The sequence below is a fragment of the Drosophila rhopaloa genome, unplaced genomic scaffold, assembly GCF_018152115.1.
Source record: "Drosophila rhopaloa isolate 14029-0021.01 unplaced genomic scaffold, ASM1815211v1 contig_155, whole genome shotgun sequence".
In the NCBI taxonomy this organism is placed as follows: Eukaryota; Metazoa; Arthropoda; class Insecta; order Diptera; family Drosophilidae; genus Drosophila; species Drosophila rhopaloa.
In genome coordinates this window covers 5,646,859-5,666,034 of record NW_025335034.1, presented here as the reverse complement: position 1 = coordinate 5,666,034, position 19,176 = coordinate 5,646,859, and the positions used below count along the sequence as shown (strand labels likewise).

The 19,176-nt window shown below is 39.7% G+C and overlaps 1 protein-coding gene across 17 annotated transcripts in view; it reads right to left on the bottom strand.

Annotated features, from left to right (window-relative positions):
• Window positions 1-19,176, bottom strand: part of LOC108045988 (dystrophin) — a 153,623-nt gene that overhangs the window by 33,319 nt on the left and 101,128 nt on the right. For all 17 annotated transcript variants that reach the window (XM_044457247.1, XM_044457256.1, XM_044457248.1 and 14 more), the window contains 4 exons: window positions 10,743-10,915; window positions 7,084-7,234; window positions 4,839-4,962; window positions 1,572-1,729 (listed from right to left, as the gene is read on the bottom strand). In XM_044457247.1, the coding sequence (XP_044313182.1) occupies window positions 1,572-1,729; window positions 4,839-4,962; window positions 7,084-7,234; window positions 10,743-10,915 (606 nt within the window). The remainder of the gene's footprint in view (window positions 1-1,571; window positions 1,730-4,838; window positions 4,963-7,083; window positions 7,235-10,742; window positions 10,916-19,176) is intronic.

Below are 19,176 nucleotides of genomic sequence, written 5' to 3'. Positions count from 1 at the left end.
TCACAGCGAATTCTGCTGCTGATTCAATTGGTTGGGAGTTAACTGGTGCGGAAACCTGTTGACCAAAACGATTTGGTCAAGGAGCATTTGAAAGAGTGCCGCTTCGTTATTAAAACTCGATTAAACTATTTTAGCGAAAGTGGACAACTATCGCGGGATAGTACACATTTTTTAATTTATTTGATCTAAGTGGATTAAAGATGCCGCAGACACCAAAAAATGTACAAACAAATGTTTGCAATTTTTGAATATTGATGCATCAACTGGGTCAACATTTTATTTTGATTAGATCTGTTTGAAAAATGGCAAACGTAAAATTTCACCATTGAGGTTGACCCAATAAATCGGAAAGTGTTCCCCAATGTAAAATTTGTCTATAGAAAAATATACAATGTATAAAGTTTTTAGGATCCAATACAGGAATTATAACAGCAAGAGGGAATGAAAGAAAAGTTTATAGCATTGTTTAGTGATTTATTTCAGCTTATAATTTATTTTTGGCTGTGGAGTGTTCTGGAAATGCAACGCTTTATTTATACAACTAGTAAGCGCTTGGTTTCAAATTTAATTTTAATGACTTCAGAGTTAAGAAGTCCTAGGAATAGAGTGACCTAACATCTTGCACATTGCTTAGTTGAACTATCTGCACTTTAATATTGACTAGCATAAACCCTTTTTGGTATTTTTACTGCTCTTGTTCCTCGCTTTTTGAGACTAGGATTTCTTGATTTTTATGACTATTGCCCTTTGGTTGTGCTTTGTTTTGCCCGATATTGTTTTCTCGATGCTCGTTCACTCGGTCGCATTGATTTTCGCTCGGCTGGTCACTGAGAGTGCCACCTACATACACAAAAACAGACGAGTATCGCATACAATATGTGCACTTTATGCGCTTTGATATTTTATACATTTTGTGCCCCCTCAACGAGTTGTTTTTGCTCCGAAATGGGGATTGGTGTGCCCCATGTTGTAGCCATTGTTTGCACAGTCTGTGTGACGTTTTTATGCGATCAAACATTGTTGCATCAAATTTACGGTGCGTATGAGTAACGATGGCAGCGGCATACACCAGGAATGGCCTCCTTTCAAACACGCCTCCCCTTCAACACATTCATGTCCTTGCGGCGGAATATATTATGTTGTTGTTCTGTGACAGACTAAAACCCAAACGACAGGCGTCATAAAAAACACACTTGCATTTATTAGCCCCAAAAAAATAACCGAAACAAAGAAGGAAAATATATTCCGGGGGAGACAAAACTTTTTTGTTGTGGCCACAGGAAATGTAATTGAATAAAGTATTTTTCACAGCGGAAAATGTGCCAGGAATGCGTGATAAATTGAGAGTTCAGCCAAGTAGTTTTGCCATAAGTTAAGCTTTTTTGCGAAAACAAACTAAATTCGATTTCCTGGTGAAAATCCAATTCCCCTATTAACGAGCAGTTGTAAAAAGAAAGTTGCAAGCCGTGTAAAATTATGCGCAATTCGAGTTCAAGTTATCACAAGTCCCACTCAAATTATGAAAATGTCACTGAGGAAATGAGAGGCAAAAGTTGCGAATCTCGACTTACCGTCATGTATTCATCCAGGCGATGCTTCCAATTGTCAGATCTATCGATTAGATTGTTCCACTGCTCGGAAAGTTTTCCCACCTCCCGCCGGATGCTGCGTGTTAGCTCACGGCTCTGCTCCTCGGCGGACATGTAACGCGAGTCGGAATCATGGTTGGCTAAAAGAAGGAAAAGATTATGATAAGGAAACGTGGGGAAATTTATGAAAATCAAGTCAAAGACAAAGTTCTGACAAAAAAGACAATTGCGCTGCCATTAAATTGAGGAGTATTCCCCTGGACTCCCCACCGTTTCGCCATCCATACAGTTCCCAGCACGTACGAGAGTTTATGAATTAGAGATGATATTATGGCTCTTAATGTCTACCCGGGTCGATGATTGTGCTGCCACTTTGATTATGCTGATTGCAGGCTGTGATTAAATTTGCATTGAAATAATCTTTCGGACAGGTAAGCTCTTGGGAATGCCAAGCTGAAAGTTAAGTGAAAACAAAGAGAAACTCAAATTTGATTCGGCAGGGGAATTAATTAGCTGGTCAGGCGGCCAGTTCAAGCCAAAGTTTCAAGATAAATTCAATGAATATCGATGTCTTTAAGCCATCGATTAGCTTCGATGAGACCGCAAAACCATCCGAGCTGTTTCCTTCCACAACAATGAAAGATGAAAGGCAGTCGGCAGAGGGAATATCGAAAAGGAAAAGTGTCAGGAAATTTGAAAGACAAACTGACGCGCTCTTGCGGCGGAGGGAAATGCAATAGGAGACTCACGGAGGGACAGACGGACGGAGACCGACCAACTGACTGACAGTCGAGTGGCAGCTGCTGCTGCTACTCCGGCTGCTATAAGCCAACACAGTCACACAAAAAAGCGAAGCAACAAGGCGAACTCAAAGTTGGCTAAATCCGAATTTAATTTAATGCACGGACGGAGACAGCGAGCAACTTTTATGGCCAAAGGAGAGGTTGGACAGCTGGTAATGTGATGCTAAGCAAATATCGAGAGTTGAATACTTTTCCCTGTCTCCATCGAAGTTTCGTTGTAATATTCAAATTCAATTTAAAGATTGAGTTTATCGCTTTGGATGTTTTCTGCTTTTTGCTCGCTTCACTGCCTTTTTAGAGCGAAACTTTTCCTTTTCAATTTTGGCTTCACAGAAAAAACCAACATAAAAGTTCATATTTAAATAGATATTGGTGGGTCTTGGGTGATTTTTATACATATCTGTGAAATGTCGAAAAAACTTTAGCTGAATTTGGTTTTATACAAAAGTTTTTATATTGAATTGGCAGAACTCTATAATCGATTCAATTTTAAAATGTCTGCTCTTATGAATATTTATCTATATATTATCCACTATTTGTCAAAAATGAATATTATCCTGATTTATCAATTTAATTTTTAATTTCAATAGGCAATAACATTTGTTTGCTGCAGTTATTTTAGCACATCCGCAGAATTCGCGACTGGCGGACCACAAAATAAACATCAGAATGGCTAAAATCAAAGACCAAAAGCGGACGATGAGGTGGGGACACAGCCAAATCTCTCCCACAGCTGATGGCTGGCACTAATAGCGTACTAATCGCTCTAATTGCTCTGGTCGCAATTATCGTTGACGCCTCCCCATCCCTCTACATGCCCCGAATGATGCCACAAAAAATCGAAAACAAATCCCCAGCCAGGCTCTAACCTCTCTCACCGAGATAAACCCACACAGCCATTTGGTAAATTGTTAACTACAGTCAAAAAACAAGAGAGAACGCTATAGTCGGGTGCCCCGACTATCAGATACCCGTTACTCAGGTAAAGGGAGTGCGAGGGAGATGGAGATAGAAACTTTGATCACGCATAACTTTTTAACGAATGGTCCGATTTGAAAAATTTCTTCAACATTTCGATAGGTATTGATAAACACAATAAAACTGCATTTTTACTTTTCCGAAATATTTAAATTTTTAAAATCGTATATTAGCGATTGTGGGCGTTAAAGGGGGCGTGGCCCCTTTTTGAAACAAACTTGCGCTGCGTAGGAACCCCTAGAATCTGCATGCAAAATGCCAATCTTCTAACTTTTATAGTTTCCGAGATCTCAGCGTTCATACGGACAGACAGACGGACAGACAGACGGACAGACAGACGGACAGACAGACGGACAGACGGACAGACGGACAGACGGACATGGCTATATCGACTCGGCTAGTGACCCTGATCAAGAATATATATACTTTATAGGGTCGGAAACGCTTCCTTCTAGCTGTTACATACTTTTGCACGAATACAATATACCCTTTTACTCTACGAGTAACGGGTATAAAAAGAAACTACGATGAGAACCAAAGCCAGATCTGAGGTTTCATGGGTGCACGTGGTACGTGTGGTGGTGCAAAATCAATTGGCAATTCTCCGGTTGCCCAACAACAGTTGTCTACTTTTAGGCGCTCACGTCCCGAAGTACCATCCTTGCATTTGGGTGCGTGTGAGTGTGAGTGTGGTTTTTGAGCTTACTAAGCTTTTGTAAAATAGTTAAAGCAAATTCTTACATGTTAGTTTTTCGTTGATTCGTGAGAGATATTCGACAGAAAGTTCAATCAATTGAAAAATTCTCTAGGGAATGTGGCAATGGCATGGGATAAAAAGAAAAAGGATTTTGCTGAATTCACTTAATATGAAATAAGAATGCTTGGATATTCAGTTGAAAGTGGTTTTATGTAAATAACTTGTATGTACCCATGAGCTATTGAGGTGGTCTCATAAAAAATTATAAATTAAAAATTGAATTCACTTTATATGAAATATGATTGCTCGGATATTCAGTTGAATGATGTTTTATGTAAATAATTTGTATGTACCAAAAAAAAAAATTATTAATTAAAAATTGTCATGTTTACTTAAAGCTTATTAAATAAACGCCTGGATCAATATAAAAACCTAATTTAGTAAGCTAGGGTAATTTTCATAATTTAAAAAATCACATACACGCCTTCAGAAGAACCAAACTCTTACTGTAGTTGTCAAGTTCATATAATGATCTTCAAACTTTTGAAGAACGTGTCAACGAACCGTATAACTATAACTATCCCATTACGAAGACATTGTCTATTATTCTTTGCGCAGTTTATAGATCATGATTCCCCACCAACCCTAACAAATCCAATTTCAGTTTTGTGCCACAAGAGCACTTGACGAGATTCATGGTGAACCTTTTCGTGGTCCCCTTAACGGGCAGTTTAGTGGGCGACTTTTTAGTGTGTCGGTCATAAAACTTACCCTCTGTATCGCTGGTATCCGAAACGGCTGCTTCGTTGGCGATGTACTGACGACCGCTCGTTAAATTGCTCTCGACAATTGGCCGCTTATCCTCCAATTGGCGGCGAAAGGCTTTATGATCGTCCTGCAAGTGGAAGGGCAATGAATGCAATACATGAATGAATGAAACTCCACTAAAATATATATATATATAAAAGTATATTTAGGTTTTCGGCAATATTTGCCGGCCCTCCAAAAATATCGTTGAAGTGGTCAAGGCCCATAAACTATCAAGGCAATGGCATCCTCTGCAGCTCGGGGCAATAAATTCTCGTGTTTAATGCATTTAGTTGGGGAATAACAAAATGCAACAATATAAAACTCTGGACAGAGGTCTGGACCCGGGCTTCTGTGGCCCCTTGGCAGAATCCTTCGTCCGCTGGCAAATAAAATCTTCAAGTCGAAATGTAAATGTTCGGCAGACCGTAACTTAGTGGCAGGCAATAGATTTATACAGTGCTCCCTGCTGATGCCCCCTTTCTCACTCTGCGGGGTGAAAGTTGACTCATTTTTTCCAGCTGCTTCTCCGCTTTCTTTTTCTTGGGGTGGGGCTTCTAAGTGGGGGCAAGTGAAATTCAAGTGCCTCATGCTGTGTTAGACAGTGTTTCCCCATTCGGAGAGTGGCCTGCTTGGTTCCTGCCCTCCACTTTTCCCTGGTTCTTTTCCTTCGCATTTCGGGCAGCTTCCTAAGTGATTTCCCACATGTGAGAAAGGATGTGTGGAAATGTGCGAGTGGGTCCATGTTTTTGACATAACAAGCATCATTTAACAATTATTTAAGAATTCCAATTGTGGGCGAAGTCGATCAAGTTGAATCAGCTCGAACCGAGGTTCTGTGGCTTTTTGCCCGAAAATCCCAACTAAATTCAGGTTTCTATTGCAGGCCATTAAATACATTGATGCGGACCCTAACATAAACCTGTGGAAATTTATGTTCTTTCACCCGTGCAATGGAAAATATATTTGGTCAGAATTAAGCGTTTTCAGTCAGCGCTTATTTAAGCGTATCTGAAACTACAAATGGAAAAACAAAATAATTTTGGTACCTTTCATTAAAAATAAATACTGGCTAGCTTTGAGTAAATATAACTTACAAGTTTCCTTTTAGTCGAATAGAAATATATTGGTATAAAATTTGATTTAACAATGAAAACCACAAATCATCAAATTATATATCTAAACAAGAGAGAACGCTATAGTCGGGTACCCCGACTATCAGATACCCGTTACTCAGGTAAAGGGAGTGCGAGGGAGATGGAGATAGAAATTTTGATCACGCATAACTTTTTAACGAATGGTCCGATTTGAAAAATTTCTTCTACATTTCGATAGGTATTGATAAACACAATAAAACTGCATTTTTACTTTTCCGAAATATTTAAATTTTTAAAATCGTATATAAGCGATTGTGGACGTTAAAGGGGGCGTGGCACCTTTTTGAAACAAACTTGCGCTGCGTAGGAACTCCTAGAATCTGCTTGCAAAATGCCAATCTTCTAGCTTTTATAGTTTCCGAGATCTCAGCGTTCATACGGACAGACAGACGGACAGACAGACGGACAGACGGACATGGCTATATCGACTCGGCTAGTGACCCTGATCAAGAATATATATACTTTATAGGGTCGGAAACGCTTCCTTCTAGCTGTTACATACTTTTGCACGAATACAATATACCCTTTTACTCTACGAGTAACGGGTATAATTAAATTAATACAATATGAGCTTTGGTTTACAATTTACAACAAAACACCATAGAAAATAATTAGCAGTAAACAAATGCTCATTGAGTATCAGCAAAAACTCAAAATACAAATATTGTTGCGAAATGATTGCATTGCTCAGAGCTCAACTTTCCCATTACTGGTTCACATGGCATTAACACCCAAATACTCATATACATGGCTTAAGTACAATTAAAGTATTTTTTGGTTATTATTTAATTAAGAACGAGTAAATATAGGACTGAAAATGCAAAGTGGCAGCTAGCCAAGTCACTTTTGGCATCATTAAGCCTCTGACCTGAAAACGGGTCAACAGACCAGGGTGACCAAATCTTCCACACAATTAGTTGACCAAGCGAACAAACAAATTGAGGTGCAGCCCCCGGGGAGATCCTCTGCCACAAAAAAGGAGTACAAATTTGGGTCGTGGAGAGAAAAGTAGAAAATGGAAAAAGGTCTCGTGACCCATCGCCAGGACTTACCAACTGTTTCTGCAGACTAGCGGCATCGCCTCGAACGGGACCCAGGCCCAAAGTGCTCAGTTCCGTGTCCTTGCGGATAACCCACTCGGTCAGTTCGCGGAGCGACAGGAGCAGGGCGTTCCAGTGCTCCGAATTGGACTCCAGGCGATTCCTGCCGGAAAACAAAGAAAACCGCTATTAGAATGTTTCCTTAAGTTTGCAAAAAATAGTATACATAGTATACATAGGGAACAAAATATAAAAAGGACCTTTTCTTTTAAAAAAGTAAATATATTATTCCAATAAATATTTTAAAAAATGTAAAGCTCTCAATGAAATATGAACAATTAAAAAATATAAATGTTTTCTAACCAACTTAAGAACTATTCAAATAAGTCAATAATTTCCCTGCCTTCCTATTTTCAAAGAAATCTTTACCACGGCACAATTGTTTTTCTCAGTGCCCACGAAAAAGTGCTGTAATAATATTAAATTTAATTTGCACTTTAGAGCAGACGAGGAAGCATCTGTGCTGATTGCACCCACAAAATGTCAGCGACAATTTGTCTATTTCCTTGAGTTTCCGCCCGCCTTCCGGCGCTTTTCGTCCTCTCCGTGTCCTGCTCCTCGTGCCCAACAAATTTCCTCCTTAAGTGAGGTCTATTAAAGTGTCCTGTTTTGGCATTTGGCCGAGGTCTCAGGCACAGACACAAATGGGACTGGTCTATGCTAAATTTCAGCTGTCGCTGTAATTGTGAAATGCCATGACATTTTATTCACATTTTATTTCGTCCTGGCATATTTTGGACCATTGTGCTGCCGAGGGGAGAAGAATAACACAGGGAAAAATCTGAAAAATCTCCAGTACCGCGACCCCTTAATAACAATAGTCATAGCCTCATTGTCATCTCATTTCTCCCCTCTTTCTCCACTTTTCTCCACTTTTCTCGCCATTCTCTCCTTCTCTGTTTGCCGTTTCCGGCCCTGTCCTTTTGTCTGTTTATCTTTGGCGAATTCCTTTGGCGTGCTCATTTCATTCTTTTATTATTTTTGTCCTGGTTTTACTTATAATTAAGGCTTGGCTCTAGCACCTCTCATCTTCGTCTGGAGCGGAATACCTTTCTCCTTGGCTTTTCCTTACCGCTTTCCGCACACTTTCGCTTTCCATCATGCAAATAATAAAAGGAAATAACTTGAGACGGACAAAACTTGGGGATTTTTCCTCAAATTTCAGCCCCTTTGTTGTTTTCTCACTTTGGATTTCATTTCTGACTAGATTTCAGACAATTATTGACGTGGGACAGACAAATTGCTTGGGAAATTGATATGGGTGAAATTTATGAAAATGGTATTAAGAGTGGAAATGACTGGATCGAAATCCAGAAATAAATTTTACGTAATCAACAAAACAAACCTTTTTGCATTTCTATCTGCAAATGTTTGAGTTTTATGACTATTATTAAACCCGAAACGACGGCAAAAATAAATAAATAATGATCTAACGTTTCACTATTAAAAAATTGTATAAAAGAGATATCTTTATTTATTTTTATGATTGCCGCTTAGTCGATTTAAGTTCTAGTTAAGCGCTTTTCATACCCGTATTGATGGATCACAGTCATTCCTTCATATCCATCAATTTTGTATCAATCTGGTCATGAAAAAAACCTCGATAAAATCATTTTTTAACCCGCCGAAACGAACTTAAAGCGAAAACGAATCCGTAAAAATGATACGGGTTCATCAATCTTCTCCACACACACCCACGCAGATCCCAAACAGCAATCAGCGGGACTGTGAAGGGGGAATAAGCCAGATCCGGAACACCTGTAGAGATGCCGAACGCAAAAAGTTTGCACAGTTCAAAGAGTCAACGAAACTTTGCACATAAAATGACCCAAAGCCAAAAATTGCCGCGGCTAATACAAACGAACAGCGAACAATGGCCAAAACCAAATAGAAAGAGGACGACGGAGGGGGATTGAGAAATGCCGGCTACGGTGAAACTTTTCAAGTGCTGTCCAAAATATTTCGTAGGAATTTATAAGCCAACAAATCCTCAGCGCAAACAACGCGACCAGACAGCGGGGCGGAAACCAAGCCAAACAACAAAGGAAGTGGCTCAAGTTTGGCCCACGGAAATGTGCCAGAATAATGAGGGCTAAAAGTCGGGTGGAGAATGGGGGAAAGTGGCCATTCTTGAGGTGTCATTCGTCATCTTGTCTGCTACCTCTAATTGAAAAACGTTTGAGGAACATGCAAGGCAAAGCTAATCAAAAAAGGACAGAAAAGTTGGTATTTAAAATTAAATTATTTATTCTTTTTTTGTAAAGACTACTTTGAAAACCTTTAAATATTTATAGTCTTTTAAAGCTTTTGCATTTTTAATTTTGTTTCCGGGATCTTAAGTTTATATTTATATTTAACAAAAAGGAGAAATATATTATTTTCTGTTTTTATGAGAATTCGATATAGCTGAAATATTGTTTTTGCGTTTAAATGGACTAAACCATGAATTTATTTGCATACGCGATGACCTTCTTTTCTTATTGTTTTTATAAAAAGATTTACCAAACTAACCTTACTACTGCAACATTGCTTTGCTTCCTACAATTAACCAGTAAGAATAAACGTTGCCTACTGTTTTGTGCACAACGTCACGTATACGCAATGTTGGCTCGGTCATTTGATAATTGCCATTTATATTCATTATGCGATCTCGCCGGCTCCTCGTTTGGCGCATTTCTGCGTGTCACCACCATCATCATTATTCATGTTGACCCCGTTTTTGGCACCCTTTTTGTAAACATGGATCTCGACTTTCATCATTGGCAGCATGAATATCAACAAGCGTCCAATATTTGTGTGCTCAAGCCAGGCTTTTATTTATGCAATGGGGAAATTACATACACAAAAAAGCGAAACAAAAAGAGACAGGAGGACGAAGGATACTGGTCCAGTGTTTGCTCACGATTTCATCAATGACACAGTGTCCGTGACCAAGGCTCGGCCCTTCACTCGCCTTTTCCATCACTTTTCACGGGTTTCGTTTTTAATATTGATTTTCGTTCGGCTCGCGGCTTTGTCAGCCGTAAAGTGTCGCCCCCTTTTCATCTCCTCGTTGACTGCTCGCTTTTCCGGGCGTTGTTTTCCCATTTTCATCAGCACAATGTTGCTTAACCCGACGCATAAGAGACAGAGGGGAGATGGCTTGTTTTCAACTTGTTAAACATTGTCTCTGCATTGCTCTTTTTGTGCACAGCTTAACGCGGTTTAATTAACACTTAAAGCAGTTGTGGGATAAGTCTTGTATTTTTTCGAGGCTCGCAATCTGACTTAGATTCGGCATCATTCATCATACGCCCTGCTGGCGGTTTAACAAGTCCCTGGGCAATTTGCAAAGCTCGCCGGCAGCCTCTCAACTTCATGCCCATTTAAACACTGAAACCCAAAACTACATGGAGCTACTTTAATTCTATTCAGCAGGTTTTCAAGCATCCTTTGGCCGCAAGCCCCGGCTCCTTCTGAATCCACGAACATAAACATGGCAGACCGACAACAAAAAAGCAGAACCAACCAACAGAAATGTTTTCACCCCCACCCGGACAAACAATTCAGCAGTAACAGGAAGAAAAAAATCGAGGTTGGCTATAGGAAAACAAGAAGTCAAAAGCACTTACCTGATTGCAATACTTTTCGATTTTAAATTATTCCAACGTTGATTCATTTCATCGAGGCGACGCTGCAGCATAACCGCATCCTCTTGTGAGGTGAGCGAACCCAAAAGTTTGCGGCCTGTTCCATCGAGACGATCGTAAACCACGCGATGGGTTTCAATTTCCGATTGTAGGTCCTAGAAAGGGCAAAAAAAAATATAGAGCATGAGAATCAGTTGCAGGCAAGGGAAATGCTAATAAATGTAGATGGGTTTTTATTCAAAAAGCCACCAAATCGGCCCCAAATGGAGCACTCCCATCTTAAAGGGGATTATTTTAGAGAAAAAACGGAGAGCAAAAACTCAGCTAAGTGACAAGTAAGAGAGGTCTCCACCTGGCCAATTATTAACCGCATCTGTCCCAGTTGTTATTTTCACCCCAACCATTTTTTACCTGTCATATATTCTGTATTTTTTCCTTTGTTTTCCCACAGCCCTTTAGACCCAGGCGCTTGTCAGGTGTTCTTTTTGTCCCACAAACACACAAAAAGGGCTGAAAAATGTTAGCCGTTTTGGTTTCTCGGTTTGTTTGCCTTTTTGGGTTTTTTGTGTTTCTAAACTATTTATTTTTCAGTTACCCAATTTATAGATATGTGCAGAATAATGATGTATCCTTAACGTGACTTGTTTACATACTTAACTGTTTAACCTTTATTCCTACAATTCCTGTCTAACTAAAGCGTTTATTTAATTGTATTTCAACCAATTTATTCAATCAATCAATCACTTACGATATATACCAAATAAACTAATTAAAATTGGAATTAGGCATTGGCACACAGCACATAAAATAATTGAAATGGTATTCGGAGACTCCATCCTGTGCTGTTATTTCTACTTTCTACTCTCCCCTTTACCAATTTTTCCTCGATAAAGTGTGTGGGTGAGTGAGTGAGTGTCTCTGCGTGTGTGTTTGCTAATTAAACCTTCATTAGGACGCTCGTTGCCTTTGTTGCAAGTAAACAAAAACAAGAAAATAGGAGGCAAGAAATCCCAGCCAGCGAAAGGGCGTAAAATTCGTCGTTCGTCTGCGTGTGTGCGAATTGAAGCTCCAATTAATTTAGCTTATGCATGTCACACACACACTCATACACGCGCACACTAGCACGCATGCACGCACACACACAAACGGAGCGATTCAATTAATGCGCAAAAATTGTTTATACGTCAATAGAGCGGAAATGGGGCAAACAAAAAAATCGTCATGAAGAAAGGGGCAACACAACACGAGGCATTTTTAATGAGCAGCAAGTGATGGATTTTAGTGGGGTAAATGGAAGGTGGGGATCGCGACACATGCGCCAAAGCCGATTAAATCAATTAAAATGAGAAAATGCCGACAGCGATGGGAAAAGCGCCGGCAAAGCGGCAGTTTGCAGCACGAGTCAACGCATTCCCTGGTCATTATAGCGCTGCCCGATGTGCCACGCCCCTTCGGCCATAGCAGACCACGGAATGACCAGCCCACCAACCCCACACCTAAGGCTGCCCGAACTAATGCCGCTAATTTGCGCGACGAAAGACCGCAATTTCCTGCATGAAGAGATAGCTCTCTCTTTTAGCGGGCTTACCTCTTTATGTGTGCGCTTCTCAGGCGACAGTCTGTTATTCAGATGTCCTTTACTCGAAGGATAATAATGTACTAATTAGGAGCTAGGACAAAATGTAAGTAACATCAGTGGCCTGGTACTGAATTAAAAGTATTGGTTTAATTTAAACTAAGCTTGATTCAGTTTCATTAATACTTTAAATGTATGCATTGGACGATAACAAGAATTTTTTGCAAATTTAATGAAAACCAATTAATGATAATAATGCTTTTTCTTTTTTTTAACTTATCAAAATAAAATTTTTAAGCATATTTTAGAGAACTATAATAAGAAAGAAAAATAATACTGCAATTATCTTCTGATATCTTTAAATGTTGGTGCCAAAGTTATTAAAGTTATGTTTCAGGTGAAGAATTATAAGTTTCCCGATTAGATATCTTTATTAAATGGGTATATTCTTGATATAGGGTATCAGAGTCTTCTTCTCCGTTCAACATGCTGGCTCTTCTTGGTTTTATTAATGGCAAATAAAAACGCGTCCATTTTCGGTGCTCATGAGTGGGGAGGATGTTAAAAAGGGGCTCTCGGACCACGACCATTAGCCCGGGCAAAAGGCTTCGTAGCTGCGGGCCAACAAATGCAGCTTATGGCTTTTATATGCCAGTAGCTATAAATACACGTATGCGAGCTTATATGAATGTGCGACTCCACTCTGCCTTTCCGACGCGCTTTTGTTGGCTCATTTTTCACATTTCCGCTGCTTGTCCTTGCCAAGTCACGACACGGCCCCAACTAATACATCTACAAGAGCTTACGTGTACGCCACTTTATATACGTATGCATGTACTGACTGCATTTTGCAGTTTAAAGCGCCAATTAAGTAAATGCCATGCTCGGCTTGGCCTGACCAAAGCTCCCAAAGTGGAAGAACGGGAAGATACGCTGGTTAAAATGCACGCCCACTTCCTGCTGCTGAATGGCAGCTCTAACTAAGCTGCTCCATGCCTTTTCCACATAATTATGCCCTAGATGGGTTAATTTATGGTGGCAGCAGTCATAAAACTGTGTTGAGTGGCTTTAAGGAACCGGGAACTGCTGTTGAAAAATTAGGAAGTAAGCCGCGTAATTCCCCGAAAGGTATTTAATCAAAATCGAAATTTTCCTCTGCGGTCATTCATTCGATTAAGCCAGCCGAAACACTTCCCAACATAATTTTCGCTGTATAAATTCATACGGAAATTATGCGCATCATTTCTCCCTCGTATGATAAATATGCGGCAAAAAAATAGGAACTTCGCAAGATGTCTGCATGAATTTGAAATCAAATTTTTGGTAAGCAACCAAAAATACCTACGGGTGTTATTTGCTTCTTATTTTTTTTTAGCTGGCTGTGTTTTGATTGTTTGCCGAGGAAAAGAGACAGGCGATGTAAATAAAATGAAAATGCGTTTATAAGACGCCTCATAAATATATTAGAGGCACATAATAAACACATCACCAAGTGATGCCGAGCCGCCAGTGACGAATGTTGATCCTGGCCGAGGCATGGCCCCTCATCCCTGGAAAACAGCCGCCGGGGGAAAACCTGTCAAGTGGTGCTCACAAGGGGCGTTCAAGCATTACTGACAGCCATAACCCAGGTCCCATTTCCCCATTCCATCTCATCCCCATTGAGCGAAAACAAAAATGACAACAAATTTAAACAGGACCCATCCTTATCCAGCTGCCGCTGTTGAAACTGACGTTGTAGCATTTTACATATTTTAGTCAGCCAGTGTTAACATCCGTGTAAATCCTTTATGACCAAACTCTGAGCCTTCAGCACAAACTGGAGTGGCTGAATGAAAAGTTGGGAGAACTGGAATTCGATTTGGCCGTATCAGGCTGTTTGTCTGCTCCCCACGTCGCTTATTTATTCGATTATGTTTATTCCTTGTTATATCATCTTGAGCGATGTGTCAGAGCAAATGTTCTATAAACATTTCTTTTGTCGGTTACGGGGGAATTCATAAATTGTGTAAGAAAGGGCAGGGGCATAAAACACAGTTTCCAGGTCAACTGGAAAACAGAAAATGGGAAAATGATGAATTTAAGGCATTGGTGATGAGGGATTATTCTAAACCTTTTCATGCGGAAACTGGAACATAAAGTTTGAAACCTTGTTTGATAAATTGAGTAAACTTATTAATGGCTTAAATATTTTCAGCACACAAAGTTAACTTTACTATAAAGTTAGGGTGGCCACAGAGAATGGATTTACAATATAAAGGCGGGCAATTATTTAATAAGACATTTATTTGTCATTTATACATTTTATTTGTTCAAAACTAACTATTTATTTTCTTTAAAGATTTCGTCATGAAAGGCCTAAGAGTTTCTTTAAAGTAGTTTGTGACCATTCTATTTAAATATCTTTTTCCCATTTCCTTTCATTCATCCCCTTCAAAACTTTGCTTCTGCTTACTTTTGCAAGTTTCATCCAAATATGAGATTTGAGTTTTTGAGATGCTTAGAGGAGCCACACAAACAAGATAACTGGGTTCGACAAAGCAGTACCCACTACATTTAATGAGCAAAAAGAGTTTTGAAAAAAAAAAACATTAAACAGTCACCTTGTTGATAGAAAATCTTTTGCATTATTCAAAAAGCTATAAGAATATAGATTTGCATATTTACGAGCTCCTAGCTCCCATAAAAATCATATACCCCTAAACTTTTACGATTTTCGACTGTAACAGCTAAAAGTTGAGCTATCAAATGCAGACTGCAAAGTCTGAAATCACAAATGCATAAAGCCAAATACTAGGGAAGGCAGAAGATGCAGCGACCAGCTGGAATATGAGCTTCAATTTATCCGCATGCAATATTAACTTGGCTGCACTTGGCTTTGACTTATCTGCTGAGTTTACGCTGCACTGAGCAAATAGACAGGACGACTCGGCACACACGACTGTGTATAATCAGGTAACAAACCAGGTTAGCAAGCGGTTGCCAGAGTCCTGGCCAAACGGGATTCGGGGCGCAATCAATGTGGCGGCGGTTTTCCTCCTCCTTGGTCACCCCCTAAGCTGCTGACAGCAAAGGCCAGTGGAGCCGGAAAAAGAAGAACAAAACCCCACTAAACCGAAACCGAAGTTAAATGCTCTGGCTGCATGGCTATCTCTTCTCGACCAAACTTCTGTGGCTGCCAGTGGTACAGCGGATGCTGTGCTGACCATATTATTAGACACCCACATATGCATGGCAGTGTGGTGGGCTTTGGGGCCATCCACCCTGCTCCAAGCCAAATCCTTCTGCCAGTTCCCTGTGTCAGCTTTAATTCACTTCTGGACACGGAGAGGCGAATATCCTTGCCTCCCTCATTTTTTATCCTCCCCCACATTGCGCTTATAATCCTTTTTGTCTGTTCCTGGACTCTGTAGGCGGCTCAAGTTTACGGCTTGGGGGTTTTTCCAGGTTTTTTCTCAGCTCCGGAGGTATTTTCCCCTTTCCCCCAAAATGTGTTTTTTTTGGGAGACCTGTGAAACCTTCATTGTTTCGGTTTCTCCTTCGGCTCATTGCTGTTGTTTCTTTTTATGTCAGGCTTTGTATTTCGTATTCAAAGCATCTTTTTTAGCTCGTTATGTGCTTGGGGACCTCCTCCCACAACTGTCATCCTTTTCAGTTTTTTAGTTAGAAAAAGAAAAGCCCCAGAATGTGTCAGATTAAATCAACTTGCTAAGGTGCACAAACATTTTTCAATAAAATGAATTTAATATTTGAAGAAAAATAGTTGGTTAATATTTGTTTGCTTTGTATTTCACACCTGTTCAACTGGAAGCTTATTCTCCTCTTAGAAAATCCTTTGTCATTTTTTGTCAACTGTAGGTGAGAGGTGTCTCAGTTATTTTCTTCATTTGGTTTCTATTTCCATCTCGGTCACAGTCTTAGTGCATGTCAGACTGTTAAGCTGCCATAACAATTGCCCCTCTACCTATTCACTCACCTGCCGGCATCTACATATTCTTACTCCTGTTTTTCTGCTGTTGTTTCTTCACCTGTCTAGGCGCAAAAAATATATAACACAGCGACACAAAAACCTTTTGCCATTATTCCGTGAGCTTTGCACGTACACTCGGCCACCTTTTGGCCTGTGAGTTGGCGGTGGACCATTGTTTTCCCACAGCCTCCTTCGCCCTGCCACGCCCCCTTCACTGGCTATTAACCCAAATCCCCCGAGTGGCAGTTGTTATGTGTGAGCCTCGCTGACTTTAGCGAAAAGTTCAACGTTCAGTCATAAATAAAAAATACAAATTCTTTCGCCTCTTTTCTGTTCTCGTTTTTTGTAAAATGCATATTAATCATACGCCGTGTTTGCCGCCCCGCATTTCAATTGGCCAAAGTTGACGTTTTTCTCTCTGCCATTTCTTTTTAAACGCGCCCATTTTTCACTCCTATTAATTAAATTAAAATAGTTGCTACAAATCCCGCAATTTATGTTCGCAATTAATAAAGTTAAACAAAAACAAGAAAGGAAAGCTAACTTCGGGCGGAGCCGAAGTTGATATACCCTTGCAGAATACTCTGTAAATTATATTCTCCAAAATTATTCATATGATGCATTCTTAATACTCATAAAAAATCCCAACTTCCTAACTTTAAAAACACCAAAGTTATGACATTTCCAATCGTTCAGTTATATGGCAGCTATAGGATATAATCGGCCGATCCTTATGAAATTTGGTAGGTTGGCTGGCCAAATATAACACCCATAGAAAATGCCGACTTCCTAACTTTACAAACACCAAAGTTATGGCATTTCCGATCAATCAGTTATATGGCAGCTATAGGATATAGTAGGCCGATCCTTATGAAATTCGGCATGTCGGATTGATTAGCCAAATATAAAACCCATAGAAAATCCCAACATTCTAACTTTACAAACACCAAAGTTATGGCATTTCCGATCAATCAGTTATATGGAAGCTATAGGATATAGTCGGCCGATCCTTATGAAATTCGGCATGTCGGATTGATTAGCCAAATACAAAACCCATAGAAAATCCCAACTTCCTAACTTTACAAACACCAAAGTTATGGCATTTCCGATCGTTCAGTTATATGGCAGCTATAGGATATAGTCGGCCGATCCCGGCCGTTCCGACTTATATACTGCGTGCAAAGGAAAGAAGGGTGTGTGCAAAGTTTCAATTCGATATCTTTAAAACTGAGAGACTAGTTCGCGTAGAAACAGACAGACGGACAGACAGACGGACAGACAGACGGACAGACGGACAGACGGACATGGCTATATCAACTCAGGAGGTGATCCTGATCAAGAATATATATACTTTATAGGGTCGGAGATGTCTCCTTCACTGCGTTGCACACTTTTGACCAAAATTATAATACCCTCTGCAAGGGTATAAATATACGAATAAATGAGTAAGTAAATTAAATGATGTTTAAAACAGGTTTTAATTAAGAAATGGTTGGCAAACATGAAACATATTTAGCCCAGCTGCGGTAACATTAATTTTCACAAAACCGTGAACTGTTTAAAACATTTAAAATAACTAAATGGAGTTAAACAAAATAAAAATGTACAATTTTTTAAAAATGATTTAAAATTGATATTGGTATCAAGCGAAATAATACTTATTTACCCTAAAACAAGAAAGGAAAGCTAACTTCGGGCGGAGCCGAAGTTTAAATACCCTTGCAGAATATTCTGCAAATTATATTCTCCAAAATTATTCATATGATGCATTCTTAATACTCATAAAAAATCCCACTTTTCTAACTTTACAAAAACCAAAGTTATGGCATTTCCGATCAATCAGTTATATGGCAGCTATAGGATATAGTCGGCCGATCCTTATGAAATTTGGTACGTCGGATTGATTGGCCAAATATAAAACCCATAGAAAGTCCCAACTTCCTAACTTAACAAACAGCAGAGTTATGGCATTTCCGATCAATCAGTTATATGGCAGCTATAGGATATAGTCGGCCGATCCTTATGAAATTTGGTACGTCGGATTGATGGGCCAAATATAAAACCCATAGAAAGTCCCAACTTCCTAACTTAACAAACAGCAGAGTTATGGCATTTCCGATCAATCAGTTATATGGCAGCTATAGGATATAGTCGGCCGATCCTTATGAAATTTGGTACGTCGGATTGATTGGCCAAATATAAAACCCATAGAAAGTCCCAACTTCCTAACTTAACAAACAGCAGAGTTATGGCATTTCCGATCAATCAGTTATATGGCAGCTATAGGATATAGTCGGCCGATCCTTATGAAATTTGGTACGTCGTATTGATTGGCCAAATATAAAACCCATAGAAAGTCCCAACTTCCTAACTTAACAAACAGCAGAGTTATGGCATTTCCGATCAATCAGTTATATGGCAGCTATAGGATATAGTCGGCCGATCCCGGCCGTTCCGACTTATATACTGCGTGCAAAGGAAAGAAGGGTGTGTGCAAAGTTTGAATTCCATATCTTTAAAACTGAGAGACTAGTTCGCGTAGAAACAGACAGACGGACAGACAGACGGACAGACGGACAGACGGACAGACGGACAGACGGACAGACGGACATGGCTATATCAACTCAGGAGGTGATCCTGATCAAGAATATATATACTTTATAGGGTCGGAGATGTCTCCTTCACTGCGTTGCACACTTTTGACCAAAATTATAATACCCTCTGCAAGGGTATAAAAATATGTGCTCAGATGCATAATAATTATAAATGTAGCAAACATTGCCTTCACCATTTTCATAAAATGATGACCGACGGTTGGACCTCACATTCAGAAATCAGGTCAAGGGATTCACGAGTTTATGGCTGAATAT